The 21161-nt window shown below is 38.6% G+C and overlaps 1 protein-coding gene across 4 annotated transcripts in view; it reads left to right on the forward strand.

The window, feature by feature from the left end:
* kctd1 (potassium channel tetramerization domain containing 1) overlaps positions 1 to 21161 on the forward strand; it is a 162397-nt gene that overhangs the window by 76656 nt on the left and 64580 nt on the right. Inside the window, exon 1 of one of the 4 annotated variants that reach the window (XM_039754681.1) lies at positions 6270 to 7966. The exons of 2 other annotated variants lie outside the window; for them this stretch is intronic. In XM_039754681.1, coding sequence (XP_039610615.1) covers positions 6377 to 7966 — 1590 coding nt within the window. In that variant the 5' untranslated portion in view covers positions 6270 to 6376. Of the gene's footprint in view, positions 1 to 6269; positions 7967 to 21161 lie in introns of those variants that run through there. One more of the 4 variants, XM_039754683.1, reaches the window with a different exon arrangement.

A 21161-nucleotide genomic window follows, 5' to 3' on the forward strand; every position in this document is an offset into this window, starting at 1 on the left:
ATGATATATCTCAAGGTATGTCTGTTACTCTATCTGTCTGTCTGCATGAAATAACTTGTATGCTTACTGGTCTAATTTTGTAGAAATATGGTACATTCTTCAAAACAATTTGTCAGCAAAGTTCAGTTTTTGTTGAGATTTTTTAAATACAGCACACTGTGCAGTTTTAAAATTTAAAAATCTCCAATTGAAAAGCATTGATTAATTTGTGATCCTGTCTATTTTAAAAAAGACCTTTCGTTAGTTTACTCAATTTTTCAAATTTACCTTGAGAGAGGTTACTTTAACTTGTATATTTTGCATATCTTCCTCTTTGTTCATCCGATAGCTGCTCTTGACAGCAAAATGGATCCCTAATACAAGTTAGTCAAAATACCAGCAGATCAGCACACGTAAGCTGCTGCTACTCCAGCTCACTGCCCCAATGCTTGAGGTAAGTTAGACTGCAAAGAAAAAAAAGTACTTTCCCTAGGAATGAAAGTAAAAGGTAAAAAATTATTTAAGAGACACACTTTAAGCACAGAGTGAACAAGTATGCACTTCTTTTTAAAAAGTGTTTAAAAACTTTTTAACTACAATTAGTCACAGATTCTCCACATACAAATAACTAACAATAGCACATCACTTGATGCCATCGTTCCATCACTTGAATTAGGGAAAAGAAAAAAAAAAAAACAAAACAGACAGGAATTTTTTCTGTCGGGGGGGAAAAAACAAAAGTGGTTGTTGCATTTTGGAGTAGGAGAGCTGGAAAATAAAGTACAAGTAGTTTCTGTTGTATTAGGATCGTTTCTATTCTTGATGTTTTTAAGTCCAGTCGTCTTAGGTCACATGCAGACGGTTTTGACCTTGTGGACCCTTTGAAAGGGTCTTAGAGACGCACAGGGATTGTGGCCCAAAAGTTGTTTTTAATGTGCCTAGCCAGAATACGTTTACATTACATATAAAATCCTAAACAGTTGTAACTTGGGAAAGGGAATTTTGCAAAATGATTTAGATACTCTTGCCTAGCATGTATGAAGTTTTATGTTGTATTAATGTGGCTTTAGGTAGTATGTCATGTTTTATTCCTGTTCTTAGTTAGCTTTTACAGCATTTAGAGGTGTTTCTCTCTAATCTGTTTTCTTTTTTGTATGCTATATTTTTTTTTTCTTTCTTTCAGCATATTCAAAACTTTAATTTTGTTTAGTACGTACCAGAGGCCTTGAATTCTAGATCAAAAACATGCCAGATCCGTCATCACTACTGACACATTATAGGCTATTTCACAAGTCATTTAACTTATACTTCAGATACTAAAAATACTGAAACTAATGTACTATGCAGTTTTTAATTTGTAGACCATTTAGCATTAAAACATAAGCTGGATAAATGCATCTTAGCTTATCCTCTTAAGTACAAACCTACACAGAATGAGAGTTCAATCCTTCACATTTTGATCAATGATTTCCAGATGCTTATTTATATTGGCTAGATGATAATCTATCTACCTCCTTTTATAAATGCACAACTTGTGCACTAGAAAGGTAATTGTGTTTTAATATACAACAATTCTCATGTGGATCCTAATGTGGTAAATCCTACTTTTTCAATGGTATTATGTTGTCTTCATACAATGAAAGTTGATTCTTGTTAGTTATGGAAATGTGTTTTGGGTATATAAATGAACAATGTATATATCTCGACATTGTCTGGGGAAAAAAAAAGTTCTGTATTTTGTAGGGTTACTTAATTGGCTTTGTGACAATAAATGTAGGCATTTTACGTATGCTCTACAATTGCCTGCTGTCCCTTCCAGGGATGCTGTGATAAGCTGTTTTCCTGTGATTCTGTAAAAGAATACCAGATTAAGAAAATGTTGGCTAAACTGGTTGTACTATATTTCTTTAATTATTATTTTTTCTAACTTGGGTGTATATATATTGTTAAGATTTAATGTGTCATTATCAGGCAAGTGTGCTTGTTAAATGAGAGGCAAGACATTAGGTCATTGGGCACCAAATCTCAAGAAGCCTTATGAGGATAATAAACTAAACATTATTTAATTGGGTAAACCTGTATTCTTATTATGTGGAACCGTAAAACATATTATTGGATGGGTTTGAAGAAAATTATGAATTCATTAATAAAGGCATGTTAGTTCCGAATGTACAGGTCAAGTAACAATAGAATATAAAGTTTTTTTAATTTCAGCTTAGGTCTTAGCTTAATAAAAACATGTTTTCAATATAAAAAAGAGAGTCCACTACAAACTTCTTAATAGCATTCACATTTATTAATAAGCCCATGTATATCCAACAGGGGCACATGCTCCCAGGGAATGTATTATTTTAGAATTGTTGCTCATCCTTTGAATTTATGCATGTACCTTCTCAGGGAGATTTCAAAACAAGAGAACTATGGTACAAAAGAAAAAATATATTTAGCTTGCTCAAAATGCAGCTTTCACTCCTAATATACATTACAGCAAGTGTGGAAGTTGAGACCCATTAGCCTTCTTTTGGACACCTCAAAAACCAGGCAGAAGGAAGCTTCATTACAGAATTAATTATTACTATTCAAAGATGTAGCCCTTAATACAGCAGTTTGCACCAAAACATTTGCCTTTCTCTTTGTTTTTATAGAAGTTCCACCTGAAATAGCAAATTATTGGCATTTAATATGATTGGTTCTGTAATACAGCAGTGTACATGACTATCATCACATTCACCATCACATGCTGGACGTTATTCCTTAGCAGTCAGCCTGTTATCTGACAACAGGCTGTCAGCTTTGTTCAACGCCTTACTGAAGAGCAGCTGCAGTTATCAGGAAGTAACCAAGCAGCCTTAAAACCTTAATACTTTATGCCTAAAAACCTTAAATGCTCTGTACCCACAATTCACACTCCACACAAGGCTCTCTGATTATATCCTGGAGGGCTGCAGTGGCTGCAGGTTTTCACTTTAAATAATTTCTTAATTAGACCCTATTTATTTACAACTAAAGCAATGTTTTTGGGCTTAGTTTTAGTTAATTAAGAGTTCCGAATTATAATAGGCACATTGCCAATTTTAGTTTTAAAACAATGCATTTATGTTTTAATTATTCCCCATTTTCTTAATAGGCCATCTATTAATGATGAGGCACAAAGGAACCACCAACTCTCCAGCTAATGTGCTTCTCTTTAAACTTGTGTATATGCATTATGAAATATATGTGTTAATGATTTTTTTTTTAAATAAATGCAAGAGAAGGGAAAAACCAAGAGGTACATGCCTCTTCTGAAACAGGCAATAGGTAATGTTTTCAGGAAACAAAAAATCTACAATGTGATAGAGATTTGTCCAGAAAGAATGAAAGCACTAACAACCCATATAATAAAGTGCATTATCTGCTAGGACTTGCTTCTAATTACGAAAACTGATATGAATGAAAACCTGCAGCCACACGGCCCTCCAGGACCGCAACTGAGGACCCCTGCATTACAATATATACATACAGACGGCCGAAGTGAAGCCATGCAATAATACAATTGTGTTATAGCTTTTCAGTGGGGTTTTTGATTAATTATATGTCCATGTTAAGAGGAGTCAAGGTAATTCTTTGAGGCATAGAGTTACATCTGTGCAGACTGGCTCAATGAGGCTCCGATATATATATTAGGCAGAGTGGTGGCTCTGTGGCTAAGGATCTGCACTGGCAATTGGAAGGATACCGGTTCGAATCCCGTAAATGCCAAAAGGGACTCTGCTCTGTTGGGCCCTTGAGCAAGGCCCTTAACCTGCAATTGCTGAGCACTTTAAGTAGTGAGAAAAGCACTTCGCTCGCCCACCCCCCGTGTTTAGTTTACCGATATACAATTTAAAGAGATTGTTATTTTCATGGAATTGTTACATATGCATTATTTTCACTTTTAATTTAAAAACTTTTGGAAAAACAATACTTGTCCTTTATTTACAGCCCCGGGCATGGTTAAATCTCTTTCTCGCAGGACGAATAACGTTACTTTCGTTGTGAAGGGGGGCCGTCGATCACTTTAAAGCCTGTACAGCTGCTGTCCTTTTTGCCACTTCATGTCCCTGCTGCTTGCTTTGTGAAAAGGGGAGGTTAGGGTGGCTGAACACACGTAAGGAGAAGTGGTCAGATCATCTGCTGTGAGCTACATGTTTTGCTTGTCATTGTTTTAAGACCTGGGAGCAAGTAAAAGTGTCTCTCGCTGGACTTATATGTATATATACATATGTGTATATGTGTATGTATGTATGTATGTATGTATATGTATGTATGTATGTATATGTATGTATATATATGTATGTATGTATATATATGTATATATGTATATGTGTATATATGTGTGTATGTATATGTGTGTATGTATATATATATATATGTATGTGTGTGTGTATGTGTATATATATATATATATATATATGTATATGGATTAGGCTCTGTTCCACCAATTTAGCACATTCTGATCTGTGTGATTGAACCTTTTTTATAGTAAAACTGAATCCGTGCATCTGTTTCAATTTTCTAACCTTCATTAAAATTTATTTTACAATCTTCACATTGCCAAATCTGCCCTGAAAAAGTATTCATCTTTTAAGCAAAATTTATACAGTATACTTCAAAAGCATATGCATATCAGGGTCACAGTATCACATTGATAATTAGTGCTTATTTGAACTCAGGTTACACCACGACCATGCATACTGTATATTTATATTAACACACAACATACATAGATACATGTAAGGTACAAAACAAAATGCTGAATACAAACAGCCCCATGTAGTATGTGCATTGAAATAAATTGAAATATGTCTACATTTTTCTGTAGTAAATTTGGTTCTGTATATGTCTTAAAAATATTACATCAAAGTATGACTATATTAAAGTATGATCAGTTAAAGCTGTAAAAGATAAAATAAGCATTTCAATTTAGAATTCATGTGCTTTTTGTTAAACTGGTCATCCCACTCGTTTATGGGCACCTGGTGCATTATAGCACAGGCAAATGTTGACCATTCACAATCGATGTATACAGCTTATGGTACATCTTCTGTTTCTGTAAGAATTTGGTATGCCTTTTTTAAAGATGTCATGCTTTTATTGTTTGTTTTAATAAAAGATGTAGCTTTTGTTACTACCTGTGTTGCATGAATACCTTAAATTCTCTCTCTCTGTATTTATTTCCAAGTGCTTTTTTTAGATTGTAGCTTTGCTAATTTTGATTATGTATCGAAGATTAGGGGTTTACTGATTGTTTTTTAACCCCAAATTTAATTTGCATTGACCCTTATCATAACAGCTCTAAAGTGCAGGTAAGAATGGAGGGCCAGTATAATTATACTACAGACAATGCATTTTCGGTTTAAGTCAGTCGCACGTTTTGAGTAAACCGCAAGTGTGGCGTGTCCATTCATGTATACCCGAAGGGGAAAGTCGTTAAGAGAACAGTTGAGGGGGCCAGTTAATGAAGCGAAGGTGCAATTTTTTCATCATTCTTGAGTGGTCGCATTCGTCCTACTGTGTAGTGGCCCTAAAATGACATACAGTTGCAGTTGTCGATTTTATATGTGTATAATAACTGCATTTCAACGTTAGTAGAAATGCTAACAGCAAATAAAGCGACGATCATGACCCCGATAATCGAACTTCATAGAAATGCTGTTTAAGTAGACATTTCTCGAAGATTTTACTTAGTGTGCACGGAATGTTACCCAGCACTGACTGCTAGCTAGCATACCAACGAAGTGGTGGTCGTTTGGAGCAAGTTTATTTAAATATATTTCAGTTTTCCATTTGATTAAGAACGAACGACTGAGTTGCAGTCAAGAAAACATTTATCCCAGAAAGGTGGTGCTTCAGTAGCAGATTAGTCATGTCTTCTGATAGGTGGATGCGCATTCCCTGATTATAATTTCAGTCCCCTTTTCCTTCGTGTTTAGCCTGGAGTTAAATCAGTAACCAGCTTTTTAAACTTAACCCTTGCTTTGTATTCGTATATGTGTATAACTATTAATTACGTTTTATTAATGTCCAGGACATGTGAGCAGTGAAACTTCGCCTTCTTTCTGAGTGCTGTCAGTCAAGCTGTACCCTGACAGAGCTCTTAGCGTTTTAACTTTTTCCGCTGCTGCTGCTTTCAATACCGAATAAGGCTAAAGTTATCAGTCCAATACGGTCTCTCGCAGCCTCGCTATGTCGATAATTTCTTTTCTTTTTTTTCGTTTCACGCTGTATGCAGTTACGGGCTTTGCGCTGGCGTGCTCGCTGCACCTTTAAGAGGCTGTCTGCCTGTAGCTGAAGGTCACTAAATACAAAAGCTCTCAGCGCTGCGGTCCAATATAGCGCATGCGCCCTGCCCGAGGACTGACACAGAGACTGCAATATGGCGAGAATGCCTGGCAGCGGAGATTGTTATGCAGACAGCGAAAGGGCAGAAAACAATCCGAATAGTTACCTGCAGAGGAGCGACGATGACGACGAGGAGGACGACGAGATTCAGGAAATCCAGATAACGGGGGACGAAGAGGATGATGAGGATATCGGTCTGGAGTGGGAAGCAGAGAGCGAGGACCCGGAGAGCTGCACTGTTACGGATACTGAAGCGGTCCTTATGCGCAGTACGGACCGGGGCAGCGAGCTCGACTCGGAGGCGGATTCTTTTCACATCTCTGGGTTGGATGGCGACCTGGACTCGGACTTACATCGTTCGGACCGCTCGCGGCTCAGTGAAAACACCCGGCTGGCGACCAGATACGCTGTGAGGATCTTCCGGGAGTACCTGAGTGAGAAATCGCAAAGTCCTGACTTCGAGACGATGGACAAGGAGGCGCTGTGCAAGGTGCTGAGATCCTTTTATGCAGAGGCGCGCTCCAAAAGTGGACAGTTGTATAGCAAGTCGTCTCTGATAAGCATACGGAGCTCGCTCAACCGATACCTGAATGAACCGCCGTATTGTCGCACTTTAGACCTGACCAAGGACCCCGAGCTCCGCAGCGCTAATCTGACTCTGGCGGCTGTTATCAGGAAACTGGAAGAGCAAGGTGCGGGTCCCGTGGTGCAGAAGCAAGCTATCACCCGTGCCGACTTGAGGAAACTCTACACCTCCAGCGTCTTCAACACCAACACGCCTTTCGGCTTGCTAAACAAAGTATGGTTTGAGACGTGCATGTACTTCTGCACCCGTGGCCGAGAGAACCAGCGGGAGCTTGAAGAAGACTCCTTCGGTCTGGCTATCGACGAGGACGGCAGAAAGTTTGTGTACTTCAAGGCACTCGGTCCCTACCATAAATCCAGGTCTGCGTCCTGGAGCAAGAAGAGGAGCGACTCTGACGAGGACAACTTGCCGCGCATGTACGAGACTGGCACCGAGTTCTGTCCTTATGCCAGTTTTGTGAAGTACATCTCAAAGCGAAACCCACTCTGCAAGGCTTTCTTCCAGAGACCCCGGGATCACTGCAGCGAGAGCGATATGACCTGGTACGAAAACAAAGCGATCGGAAAGAACTTGCTGGGCACCAGAATGCAGATGCTGTCCCGGGCAGCCAAGCTGTCCAAAACATATACCAACCACTGCATAGGCGCAGTATCCATTGCCACCTTGAACAGCATTGCGGGCATTGGTTCCAAGCTTGCATCTCACCGCCACCTGGTCCCGGACGCGCTTAACGGCAGCCAGCACCCCTTTCAGCTGGTATCTCCCTTCGGGCACCACCAGGTGGTGGAGGAGGGCATCGCCGAATTGGGCCAACACGCGGCTGCCAAACGGACGCTTTATGAGCCAGTCTACGGTCCTGAAGTGACTGGGAGGTCCTCCCCTAAAAGGATCTGCGTCCGCCCCAGTGAGCCGGAGGACGCGCCCATCCTGATCTCAGTGCGGTCTGAGTCGCAGCCCCCCACCACCGCCAGTGTCCCCGCCCCGGAGGCCAATGGGCAGAGCGCTGCCCCTTCGCCGGTCATCGTCGTACCTGTGCAGGTAATAACATGTCGAGAATACTTTCTGTTTTTGTGATGATTTTACACATTTCCGTCCCCTTTAACGTGATGCGTGTCACTCTCTCGTAATTTGCTCGCTTAACGGAATTGCGAAGTGGCTTTGTTTTTTACATTTTGCAATGGTTCAGGAGGTGCAACTCGAGACTTGGAAGGGGTGTAGAAGAAACGCCTTTTTATGGGGACGTCTGTTGACTCCCCTGAGTAGTTTTCGACGAATCCTTATAGCGTTGTTGCGGCCCGTGAATGATCAGATAAGTCTCACGTGTAAGTGGGACACCTCTGGGTTCCAACTGGAACATTTGACAAACTTTCCTTAATACCCTTGCCCTCTTCCTATATGGTAATATGCCTTTTAGGAGCCACAGTGTAAGCCTTAGTCAAATAAGATCGCTTTAAATAAAAATGGTGGCCTTAGACAACCTTGCCTAATGGCCCGTTATCAGTTTTGCGTGCTTTTGCAACGTTTTACCGGGAAGGTTTTACAAAATTGGAATAGTCACGTGGACACGTGTAGAATTGTTCTTTTATCGATCTGTCTGTTTAAGCATGCTTTGGATTTTGCATCAAGCTGACTCGTGCAGTATCCGAAAAATAGTCAAAACGTTTTTGGCTGTGTGTGAAAAGATAATGTGCAGCTGTTTTTATTTAAAGCTTTTATATAGCTTCTTTCTGTAATACCCCAATACATTGTATTGTATTGTCTTAGCAGGAAAAGCAATATAAAATGAGTATTTCATTTTGGAAAATACTTTAAAAGACTGCATGAGCACATTCTTTGAATTGAGATTTTCTAAACATGGTAAATGTTTCAGAAATTTAGTTTCTCACAAATGGCAGCAAAAAAGTTTTACAACTTGAAAAGATATTCACAACATTGAAGTTTTTTTGAATTAGATTTTCGGCTGGAGTGGAATCTTTTAGCAAGTAGATCGATGGACATTTGGTCTCTAGTTTTTATAATTTTGAAGATATGCTTTAAAGCATCTGTAAAGTAAGGTCTAAGTGGTCAATTGGAAAAGATTTAATTTGTTTCAGGCCTAATACTGCATCTGATTATTTTATATTAATAGTACCATCAGACTTTTGTATCCTGTCCTTATTTGCTCATTTATGCAAATTTAATTACTGTACCTTGTTCTATTATGTGACATGACTAGCTGTGTTACTCATCAAATATGGGCTGAAATCAATGTTATCAACGCTGATATAGGCGTTAACATTTGCAATGCACCATGTTATGCATAGGTCTCTGTTATATGCAGTTTGTTATGAGATTTGTAAAAAACTGTGTAAATGTTTGTGATGCTCCATTTTTTTTTTGTAATAACACGGACATACAGACACTAATCCTTTTATCAAGGAGGATTCTCATATACAGTATAACATTGTCAGGGACATGAGGAGTCATAGCCTATCCTGTCTTAAGTTATGGACACAAACCATCCCATACTGGGGCAAATTCGAAATTGACAGTTGACTTAACACGTGTCATTGAGTGATGGAAGGAAAACCACATACAGACATGGGGAAAATGTCCAGATTCCACATACAGAACAACGGGGCATAGTTCTAACCAATTATGGTATTGATCTAAGAGGAAACAGCACTTCAGTTTTACCAGCATTTTGCCAATGAATTAAACAGTAAATATATGCTTACTGTAAAAGTTACTAGGTTTGATACGGCAGCATAGTGGTAAATGCTGCTGCTTCATGGGTTCAGAGTTCTGGGTTTGATTCCTGCACTTGGTTGCTTGTTATATAATTTTTCTTTTGTGTACACTCATTTTCACTTCCACATCCCTCAAAGATGTATGCATTAGGTTAATTGATGATTCCAAATTGGTCCCATATAAGGATGGGTATAATCTGCAGAACAGTTTTTATGTAGTGGTAATCATAGTAAAAACAAAAAAAGTGAGGTGTATTTTACAAAATGTTTTTTTGTTGTTTTAAATGAGTCTGTTTTATGTGTCTATGCTGAGGTACACTGTAATCAATGAGGCTACAAATTAAAATTCAATTACCAATGTATCAACATATAAGCCCTTATCACTGGACGTTGAGTATATCTTGGTTCAATGTTACAGTCCCATAGCCCTTACAGTGCTGTGTTGGACTTAAATTCAGTGTATACAGGAACTTATAAGTGACTATTCTTTAGTTATCCAGAAAGCTCCTCGTTTGAAACCACTAAAGCTAGGAGGAAGCATTGGGGAAAAACGGAGTAAGGAACTTGTAAAACTAAAGACCAGTAGTCATTATACAGTATAAGCCTGAATACTGGTATAGATTAAAAATCTATTGTTTGTATTCTAATACTCTTATTAAATAAATATAAAACGTCAAAAATATTGCAATTTCAGTATATCAATTATATAGTCAGTATTTTGTAACATTTTTGATTTGCATGTAATATTTTAATATTATAAATAATACATCCACGGATGTATTCATTTTCTGAAATTATCATCAGAGGGGTTGTGAGGAGGTGATATGTATCCTATCAATACTGAATGCAAGGCACAAGCCAGTCCTAGACAGGGCACCAGTACATTGCTTGGCACTTTCTCACACATGTCTACACTCAAGTCATTCCGGGCCAATGTGAAATCATTTATTAACCTTTCCTTTATGTCTTTGGGATGGGGTAGGAAAACTGTACAAGGAGAATATGTAAATCTCAGTCAAATACTGACTGAGCTTGTATTTGTAGCAAGCATTCTTGATCTTTAATGCAGTGGTTCTAACCACTTTGTAATCATGCTATGCCAGTTCATGCATATAATTTTAAATATTAAAGGCAATATGGAAATCACTGTTACAACAGGGATGGGTGATAAGGCATACAATTGATATCAAAATATTTTTTGGTCTGAAAGTGATGCTATATATTGATATTTTAATGCACCCTTTAAAATACTTCATTGGAAGATCAAACCATGTTAAGTCTTGTTTCCTCAAATCAGATGTTACGTTAAATAAGGCTGATTAATGATACAGTGATGATAGAGTAACTGTGATTTTAACCTCACAAAATTAGGCAAATATTGTTTGTTTTGATGTAGTATTAATTGTTTAACATGATAAACACTGATTTATTTTTAAAATAAAGACTGGAAAACAAAACTTCTATTTTTAAGTAGACTCATCCCTAATTATGGTTGTAATTATAAAGCACACAATTTATTGGTATGACCTGTAGTATTTTGCTGAGTTGCTGTTATTACAGAATTCAGTCTTTGAAGGGGAATTTGTGACAGGCAGTTAAAGGCACTTCTTAAATTACAGATCATTCCTGATTCCCATGTAGTAGGAGAATCTTGAATTTGTGTGGAACCAATCTTAACTCTGCAATGGCTGTAGCCATAGTTCATCTCTTCCAATGGAAGAAGACGGCTGTAACAGGGCTTTCACATACCAGCAGCCCATTTGATGTGAGGATTTCTCATATATGGAAAAAAGATAATATTAAAAATGTTGTTAACTGGGGGGGATACCTTAGGGTGTGTACCAGCTACCTCTCTGAAATTTTGTTTTGTTAGAAATACCAGATGGAATCAAATGTAAATTGTCAGCTAGTTAATTTTATTAAGTATGCCGTCTGTTGCATTATATCAGAAAAACAGATATCAACTGATTTAAGAATGTTTACAGTTTTGTAGTTCTCATTTCCTCTCTCTAATTTGACTCATTGTTTGTAAAATGCAAAAATATTTTTGTGAATAATCCCTTGTAAACATGAACAGGCAGAAAATGCATTTCATTTGTGTTGGAGACTTTTCATTCACCATTAATTATTTTTAAGCCTGCTTTCAGTGTATATTTAGGCTTGTACAGTTTGGTTCTTCGCAGCGGTTAATATCAAGTACTTTTATGTAATAAAGGCAGAAATAGCTACCTGATTGTGAATAATCTCAGATAAGTAAAATTTCTAACTGGACGCATAAATGAATGTTCTTGTGGAAAAGGAGTTTTTAGCCACTAGTACTGTCACCAGTCACTTCCAGTTTCTAAGTTGCTAGCCTCATTTTAGCCTGGACAATATGATGAAGAAAAGTGTTCATTGGCCATGCCTAAGCCATTCATTGCTTTTATTATAATCTCTGTCATTTAGAAACTTGTATCTTTTAGGTACTGTTTTGACTACTGTCATTTTGAAATATGGATAGTTTATACAGAATGTAAGGGTGCTTTAATTAAACAGTTAAGTCTTGTATTCCTAAAAATATTTTGTAGACTCCATCTGCAAAATATGACTAAAATAAACTAACTCTAATGTCTTACTCTTTGTTTGTGTTTAATGCATGCTAAGAATAAAGATATGATCAAATAGTTTTCTGTGGTAGGAAGAGGTATGATGCATACTAGTGCTGGCGTCCTGACTTCTTTTTCTTCTTCTTTCCACTGCTCCTGTTAGGGGTTGTCACAGCGGATCATCTTATTCCACATTTTTCTGTCCTCTGCATCTTGTTCTTTAACACCCATCACCTGCATGTCCTCTCTCACCACATCCACAAACCTCCTCTTACGTCTTCCTCTTTTCCTCTTACCTGGCAGGTCTATCCTTAACATCCTTTTCCCAGTATACTCGGCATCTCTTCTCTGCATACGACCAAACCAACACAATCTTGCCTCTCTGACTTTGTCTCGTCCAACTTGAGCTGACCCTCTAATGTACTCATTTCTAATCCTATCCTTCCTCGTCACGCCCAATGCAAATCTTAGCATCTTTAACTCTGCTACCTCCAACTCTGTCTGTCAGTGCCACCATCTCCAACCCATATAATATAGCTGGTCTCACTACCATCCTGTAGACCTTCCCTCTCACTCTTGCTAATACCCGTTTGTCACAAGTTACTCCTGACATTCTTCTCCACCCATTCCACCCTGTCTGCACTCTCTTTTTCACCTCTTTTCCACACTCCCCATTACTCTGTACTGTTGATCCCAAGTATTTAAACTCATCCACTTTCGCCAACTCTACTCCCTGCATCCTCACCATTCCACTGACCTCCCTCTCATTCACACCCATCTACTGGCCTTCATTCCTCTCCTCTCCAGAGCATATCTCCACCTCTCCAGGGTCTCCTCAACCTCCTCCCTACTATTGCTACAGATCACAATGTCATCAGCAAACATCATAGTCCACAGGGACTCCTGTCTAATCTCGTCTGTCAACCTGTCCTTAACCATTGTAAATAAGAAAGGGCTCAGAGTTGATCCCTGATGTAATCTCCACCTTGAATGCATCCGTCACTCCTATCACAGACCTCACCACTGTTACACTTCCCTCGTACATATCCTGTACAACTCTTACATACTTCCCTGCCACTCCCGACTTCCTCATACAATACCACAACTCCTCTCGGGGCACTCTGTCAGTTTATAATTTGTATTTCAAGTTAAATTTTATGTGTATCAGTGTATATTGCATACGGTTTATGCATTTCAGTACAGAGTTAAACAAATTTAAGAACCGTTTATGGTCAAAATAGTATCTTATATTTGTTTATGGCCAAATTACACACACAGAAACCAAACTGGAACTGTGAGTACGGTGCAGAGTGGAGGCAGAACCTGTGCATTTTTCCCAGTTGATTCTGGGTTTCGTCAGGGGTGTTTCTTGCTCCTATCTTGTTCAGTGATTATATGGGCTGAGTTTTGAGCTGTGTCATGGGGTCCAGCAGTTGTGGGGTATCTGTTGCTGAAGAAAGATTTACTGAACTTGACTTTACCAACGATGCTGTGATCTTCACGGAGTCGATGCAGGCTCTGATTTAGTGCTCTTCATAGACTGAGTGAGGAATCTGAGTGTCTGGACTTGCGATTGTCCTGGATATAACCCAAGATTGAGGTCTTTAATGACCTTTTGAGCACAATCACCAGCTGTGTGTCTGTCTGCAGAGAGTGTGTCGACAGTTTTCAGAGGTTTACTTATCTCGGCAGCAACATATGTGAATTTGTTAGACAGATTGGGAGAACATGGGAAAGTCATGAGGTCGCTAGAAAGGGATGCGTGCCACTTCTGATATCTTTGCCAAAGGATGAAGGTCCAAGTCTTTAGAGTTCTGGTGCTTCCTGCTTTGCTATATGGTTGTGAGACATGGACCCGAGACGAAGAATGGACTCCTTTGTTACTCTGTCTCTTCGGTAAATGCTTGTGAACTACTGGTTTGACTTTGTGTCAAACGAGTGGTTGTTCACCTAGTCTTAAATGAAGCACATTACTTGTATTGGCATTACGGCCATGTGACATGTTTCCTGGAGAGTGATCCAGTTGGCAGGATTCTTATTGTTGAGGACCCAAGTGGCTAGACCAGGCCAAGGGGATACCCACGTAACACCTGGCTGCAGCATATAGATGGTCATTTACAGAGTGTGGGACTGGACCACGTGTCTGCCAGTTGCCAAACAGGATCCCAAGCTGTTTTGTTATGTGGTGGGTGCAGCAACGTGCTGCACCAGTGCATGCTCCCCAACCTGACCTGATGAATAAACTATGTTGCTTGGGTGTGCATCACAGTTGTTTTTGTCTCAAAACTGCCAACATGATTTGCTTTGAAGGAACCTGTTTTGTAGTGGGCGAATAAACATGCCACCCTGTTTCATCTTTTTTTTTTTTTTTTCATTCTCACTGCATTTCCAAAACCTTTTATACCCTTATGTGTGTATGTGATTCCCTTAATGAACTCCAGAGGGATGGCTGTGCTAATCTCTGTCACACGTGTGATTGAATTATTAACTGATTTCCCCCAATAAGTGCTCCATGGCTGCATGCCTTTTCTTACTCACACTCATCAGTCTGGGTTGTACTATTTTATAAAACCTGCACCTCACTAATTGCTATAGATCCATGACACACTGTGCCACATATAATGCATGTGTGCAAGAGCTGACAACCAATGAGCGTTCACCTGAAACTACAATTGCACAGAGTACTACCACAAGGAATAGAGAACACAACTTTTTTACACTGTGCAAACAGAAGTGAGGCTTGTTTGTCATACCATGACAGAATAGAAAAAGAATAAAAAAGGGTGGAGATTGGTAATTAATCGCCATACCTGAAAAGCATTTGTTTAAGTACCCACACCATTGGACACAATGTTAGCTGTTTGTCAGCATACAGTGAGCTTATTACAGTAAAAATTTGAAACTGTGCTGCAAAGTCATCTTGGAGTTGTGTAATTTGTTACACCCTGCAAACCCTGGTCATGTAATCTGACATCCCCCCCATGGCAAACAGTTCAGCAGATGCAGTCAAGGTCAAGATCATCATGCTAGAGGGCTCAACATGACTATAGTTTGTGAGCTTGTCCGATTTAACGGCTGCAGTGTCAGAATCATGTTGCCTCTGAGAGTGTCAAGTTGTACCATTAAGAATCACAGTAAGTGACTGATTACATGCCTTTTGACTTTTCAACATAGTTCCAGATCTTGTATTGTATACTGAAAGTATGTATGTTAACTGTCATAGGCACTAGTGGCTCTCCTTTGATTAGTGACCCTCCCAGTGATAAAATTAAACCAATGATTGAGTAGCTGGGGATGTCGTACTTCACAAATGATGGTAACGTGCACTTTAGTATCTGTACACAACTTTATATAATTTTTTTTAAATATAATGAGAATGAAGACTATAATTAAAAATCATTGGAAAAGAATGTGGGATGATGGCTTTTATTGTGCCAATATCATCTTTTGCAGTATAGCAGGTGGGAGCAGCAATATGAGCAGCCTGTTCTTTTCGCTTAGATGGAGGATGCATAGTGATAGGAAGTATAAGCCCTCTTAAATAACCTAATACAGTGTTAATCATTAAGAAAAGCACTTGAGCGTGTGATAGGAACATACATAAAAGTACACTTCTCTGTGGTATAGCACTATGGGCAAGAGTGCTTGAAACATGCGGCTTATTCCGAAATTCATTTGTCAGCTTGCACTACTTCAAGCAGCTATTCTGGGTTGAATACATTGATTAAGTATGACTAAGGTTAGCAATAGAATATTGTCTCTTTGCCAAAGCAAGCTTCGTATAGGAAAACCAGAACCATTAATCAAACAAGTTACACACTAAAAGAGTGCTCTCAGGGGTAGCTGACCATTCTTACTGGATTATGATGAATTCCATGTTGTATTGGTAGAACTGCAACACCTAAGACCAGTTGCTCCAAATGTTTAAGCCTACTATAGTATGTTCTGCCAAAGGTAAAGGCCATGAAAGACAGAAGAAAAAATTGTGAAGTAAACCAAACAAAAATCTAAGTCACAAATATCCAAAAGTCTTATGTCCTCTGTGTTTTTGAAACACTTAACTCCTCAACTCAAATATATTTTTGTTTATTGATTTCCAAAGTCTTGGACATAAGGAGGAGAGTGTCAGTGCATTAAATATTTTACGGATGAGGTAATGACACGCAGCTTCTGAAGTCAAGTGGTAGTAATGGAACACAGTCCTTACACTAAATGGCCATTAATGTAAACAAATCACAAAATGGCTGCAAATGCAAGAACAAAATAGAAATACCAATGTGGTGAATAATTTTAAAAATGAATTCTGGGAACTTCAAACTAAGCAAAACTTGGCAAAAAGAATATTTTACAAAATCTTAACAGAGTAGAAAGAATGTCCCAAGTTATTATATACACCTTTCCAGATGGAGTGAATCCAATGTTTGTCTTTAGATCATACTGAATTCTTCAGTGCACTGGATTCGAGCAGGTGCTAAAAGTGCATCATGGGATGTTGGACCGTGTCAACTTCAATGTGCCCCATATTTGCATGTTATCCCGGATGCCTGGATATTCATGGTGAAAAGCTCATTTCACTTCATCCCACAAATAATTGATTGGAATGAGATCTGGTAACTTGGGGTGGTGGGGAGAGAGCATTACTTTATGCTGAATTCATTCCTGTATATTCTTTGCCCTCTGGTTTGGGACATTCACTAGGTGAAAGAGTCCTTTTGCAATTGGATGCACTACACCTGTTCAGTAGTGACATACAAAAATTCTGCAGCATTCAAACTTTTCTCTGCTCTTATTGATGAATCCCCAATGCATTTCATGAAAGTAAAATTGGATTCTGTTTAGGATTCCTCTTATCTGTTTAGTTGAAATTGGGTTCAAGCAAACTGTATGTAATTTGGAACTTGACTTATTACAAGGGGTGTTTATCAGACCAGGAGGTGGTTTTCTTTTCTGCTGTTTTTCTAAGTCTACTGTAGTCATATTTTGTTTTTGAGCACAATGGAGTGAATTTTGTTGTGTTGTTATCTGCCACAATTGCCACACCAACCAAAAGCATGGTGCACATTTGCAGTAACACTTCAGCATTGGTTTTCCGCCCCAGATCCTCACAAATTACAGTGGTGCATGTTAAGACCAGGGATATATTAGATGGTAAGGTACTCATAGTTGATATGTTGACTGCAGAAGGTATGGGCAGGTGTATAGGCCTGAGCAGCTTTGATAAGAGTCAGAATGTTATGGGCAAATAACAGGGTCCAAGCATTTCTGAGAAGGCAAGGCTTGTTATGTGTTCATAGTCAGCTATGGTGAGTACCTTATGACCATATTCCAATGAGAGAAAAACCAAGAATTGCTATGACAGGGTGTTGGGTGGCCAATACTAATCTATGTGAGGGGTAAATGAAGGCTATTCCGTCTAGTACAATCCAACAGAAGGACTACTGTGGAACAAATGGCAGTTAATTTTATTGAGGATTACAGTAGTAATATGTTGCGGTACACAGTGCCACAAACATTGCAACATATGAAACTGCATAGCTGTAGGCCATTCAGAGTACCCATGCTTAACCCCTCCACCTTTGAAAGCACCATCTATAATGGCCATGTGAGTGCAAGAACTGAACTTTCCATTGATATACAATGGTCACCTGGTCTGATGAATCTGTTCAATCATGTGGCTTGTTTACCTGTGGAAGAGATGGTACCAGGATGCACTGTAGTGGGAAGAAGATAAGCCAGTGGAGACAGTGTGATCAATTGGCACTGTTCTGCTAGGAAACCCTGGGTCCTGGGACCACCTGCCTAAAAATTGTTGCAGCTCTTCATGGCAATGGTATCCCCCATACTGCATGATTTGCACAAATTGTTCAGGAGCATGATGAAGACTTCAGGGTGTTGCTGTTGTCTCCAATTTCTCCAGATCTCAATCCAGTTGAACATCTGTAGGATGTGTTGAATCAAGTAGTCTAATATGTGGCAGCACTACTTTGCAACTTGCAGTGGATTTTCTTGTAAATTCCTGGTGCCAGATACCACAGGAAACCTTATGAGGTCTTAAAGAGTTTTAGTGGTTCAGAGCTGTTTTGAAGGCACATAGAGGAGTAATAGCATATTATGAAGGTGGTCATAATGTTTTAGCTCATCATTGTGTACAGTCTGTGTATATGCATATGGTATTTATGCTTTAAAGGTTGAATAAGAGCATCTAGTAAATCATGTCAGATTACCGTGATAAACAGAATTGAGTCCAGCAGGGTTAGTGTTGAGGTTGTTACTTTGTTTAATTTGTGTACAATTTATGTACATTAATAGTTGCATTGGCAAATGACACCAACAGACCTGAGTCTTAATGGCACAGAGAGAGAGAAGTAATATTGCATATTCCACAGTAAGGTACCTAAAACACAGACATTATAGTGATAGAAAATGGGGAAGTTAAACTGGTCACAGTGGATTTATCACTCTCCAAAACTGGACAACCTGTAAAAAAATAAATAAATAAAAGTTGAATATGGCAAAGAAATGGTAGACTTTATATATGGTATGAGAAGTTCAGGTATATAGACATATAGCTTAAGCATAACAAAAGCATAGGAAGATTAGAAATATGCAGACATTACTCTGGAATACATAGTATTAAATGGGACTAATGATGATATGCTAGTATGCATAACCATTCTTGAAATATTGTTTGTTTTTCAGATTTCCAAGTGAGCACAAAAAAAATGCTTATCAGTTTTTTCTGGAACTGTGTTGTTGGATTTAAATCTACAGTAGCAACTGATTATTGTCCATGAGATGCATGTTTTCCTATCTAGATGCTCCAGTTTTAGTCTTGCATCCTCAAAGAAATTCTGGCTGAGTTGACTATACATCTCAAATTGGCCCAGTGTGAGTCTTAGTGTGTACCTAAGCGGCCCCTGCAATGGATATGTGACCTGTCCAGCAGTGGTTCCTGCTTTCTGCCCAGTGCTGTTGGGATAGCAACCTTAAATTGGATTGATTGGTTTTTAAAATGGAATATTATATAATGTTCTTCACAACTCTTAAGAGCCTATCATGTTTATCTTTAGCAGTTGTCATGGCTCAGGCTGCATTAACATTGTGTATGCCCTTTTAATTCTTTTGATTTGTGAATGATGCTGATTATGATTGATTTCTCCTGGCTGCCTTACACATACAGTATGTGTTATATCCTGTTACAGTAAGATTAAAAGTTGGTTTAATGTGCAGTGGCACTAAGAAAGCATAAAAGCTTAATTCTGAAAAAGTAAATATTTCAGGTTATCTGACCCATGTTCTTTCTCCTCTATGCCTCAGTATACTTATTCTCTTAATATTTAGTTGCATTTGTTTAACCCCAGACTAGATTGAAAGATGATGGAAATTGTAGTGCAGAGTTTAAAACAAAAAACAAATCTGTCAAATAATCAGAGAGAGTTAATGCTTACAGTGTTAGACAGAAACACTCTTAATAGAGTGCAGTGTATACAGGTAAGCAGTCTGACATTCTGGCCAACATTATTTTAGTTTCAAGACTTAATCATGAATAAATATGTATTTATATTTTATGCTTTAGACAAACTTAAGGATGTGGTTGTATCTATATTAAGACTATATATACAGTATATACTAGACATTAAGCCCGTTACAATAATGGGCGCTAGAACAGTAGTGCATTAGTAGGAACAGTCTACAGTATATTCAATGGCAAGGGACCTTGACCTCATTCTGTTTGTTGTCTAAATTTTTTTTTGTCAAAGATATTTTTGCAAGAAGGCTAAAGTAAAATAATAATAAAAATAAAATAGAAACGTATATGACAATACAGTAAGTATAATTAATAATGCCTTAGTGTAAAACTTTGTAACAATCTATAATACACAATATCTGAAGAAGATATTTAGGAAAAAATGTCTATTTTTTCACCTCATGAAATGTTTCTATAAAATTTCATTACAGACAACATTTCTTGTAAATATTCTGTCTGAGTTTGTCAACAGTTTGCCTTGTTCAGGACCATCTACAACCTTGACAACAACATCTGGAAAACTTCTAACTCTTGATAATGCAACATATAACTGACTGTGGCTGGATACTGGTTCTGGCAAGTAAATGGCAACTTTTTCTAAGGTTTGCTCTTCTGAGTCTTTCTCTTTTAGCATTTTTCTGACGCTCATTTTCTTTTTCTTCAATCGATCTATTTGCTCGTATTTTTTTTTTTGTCTTTCAGCCTTGATGTTTACTTGTTGAGTTGACCGTTGTTCCAGGAGATGTAGGATTATATAGGATTTGATTGTCTGTGTCTTTTGTCATACTTGACTTGTCCTTTTTTTTGGGTGGCGTGTTGTTAGTAGATACGTCCGTAATATTTTCTCTTACAGTAATACTGGCTTGTATGAGGCTGTAATATGCGTCACTGTATTGTGTGCCTTTAATTTTCTCTCGTAGTAATAGTGGTTTTGTATTTCCGTAAAATGCCTGTAATTTTCTCTGACAGTAATACTGGCTTTGATGTTAATATGACTTTAATTTTCTGTCACAACAGTGGGAAATCAGCAGATTGTCCCCAGCAACTGATGTAATGTGTGGCGTGCTGCTCATAATTGTGCCTGTGGCGTCTCCCCAGCAAGTACTGTACAGTTCCCCAGCAAGTATTTTAATCTGTGGGGGCGTGCAGCTGATTATTGTATGTGTGGCGTCTCCCCAGCAACAGATTTTATGTGCGCGGTCATGACTACCCAATCAGTTCTCTCCCCAGCTTTATTTAGTCCTTTATTTGGTTGTCATGCACGGCCGCGACTAGGCCATTCACTGTGTGCCCAGCTTCCAGTGTGTGAGCATCCACGATGCCGTGCGCATGGGCGGTGCCGCACATGTTCAGTCTCTCACTGTGCATTCCCTGTGCAGAGAGAGAGAGAG

Source organism: Polypterus senegalus, chromosome 5 (genome assembly GCF_016835505.1).
Source record: "Polypterus senegalus isolate Bchr_013 chromosome 5, ASM1683550v1, whole genome shotgun sequence".
Lineage (NCBI taxonomy): Eukaryota > Metazoa > Chordata > Cladistia > Polypteriformes > Polypteridae > Polypterus > Polypterus senegalus.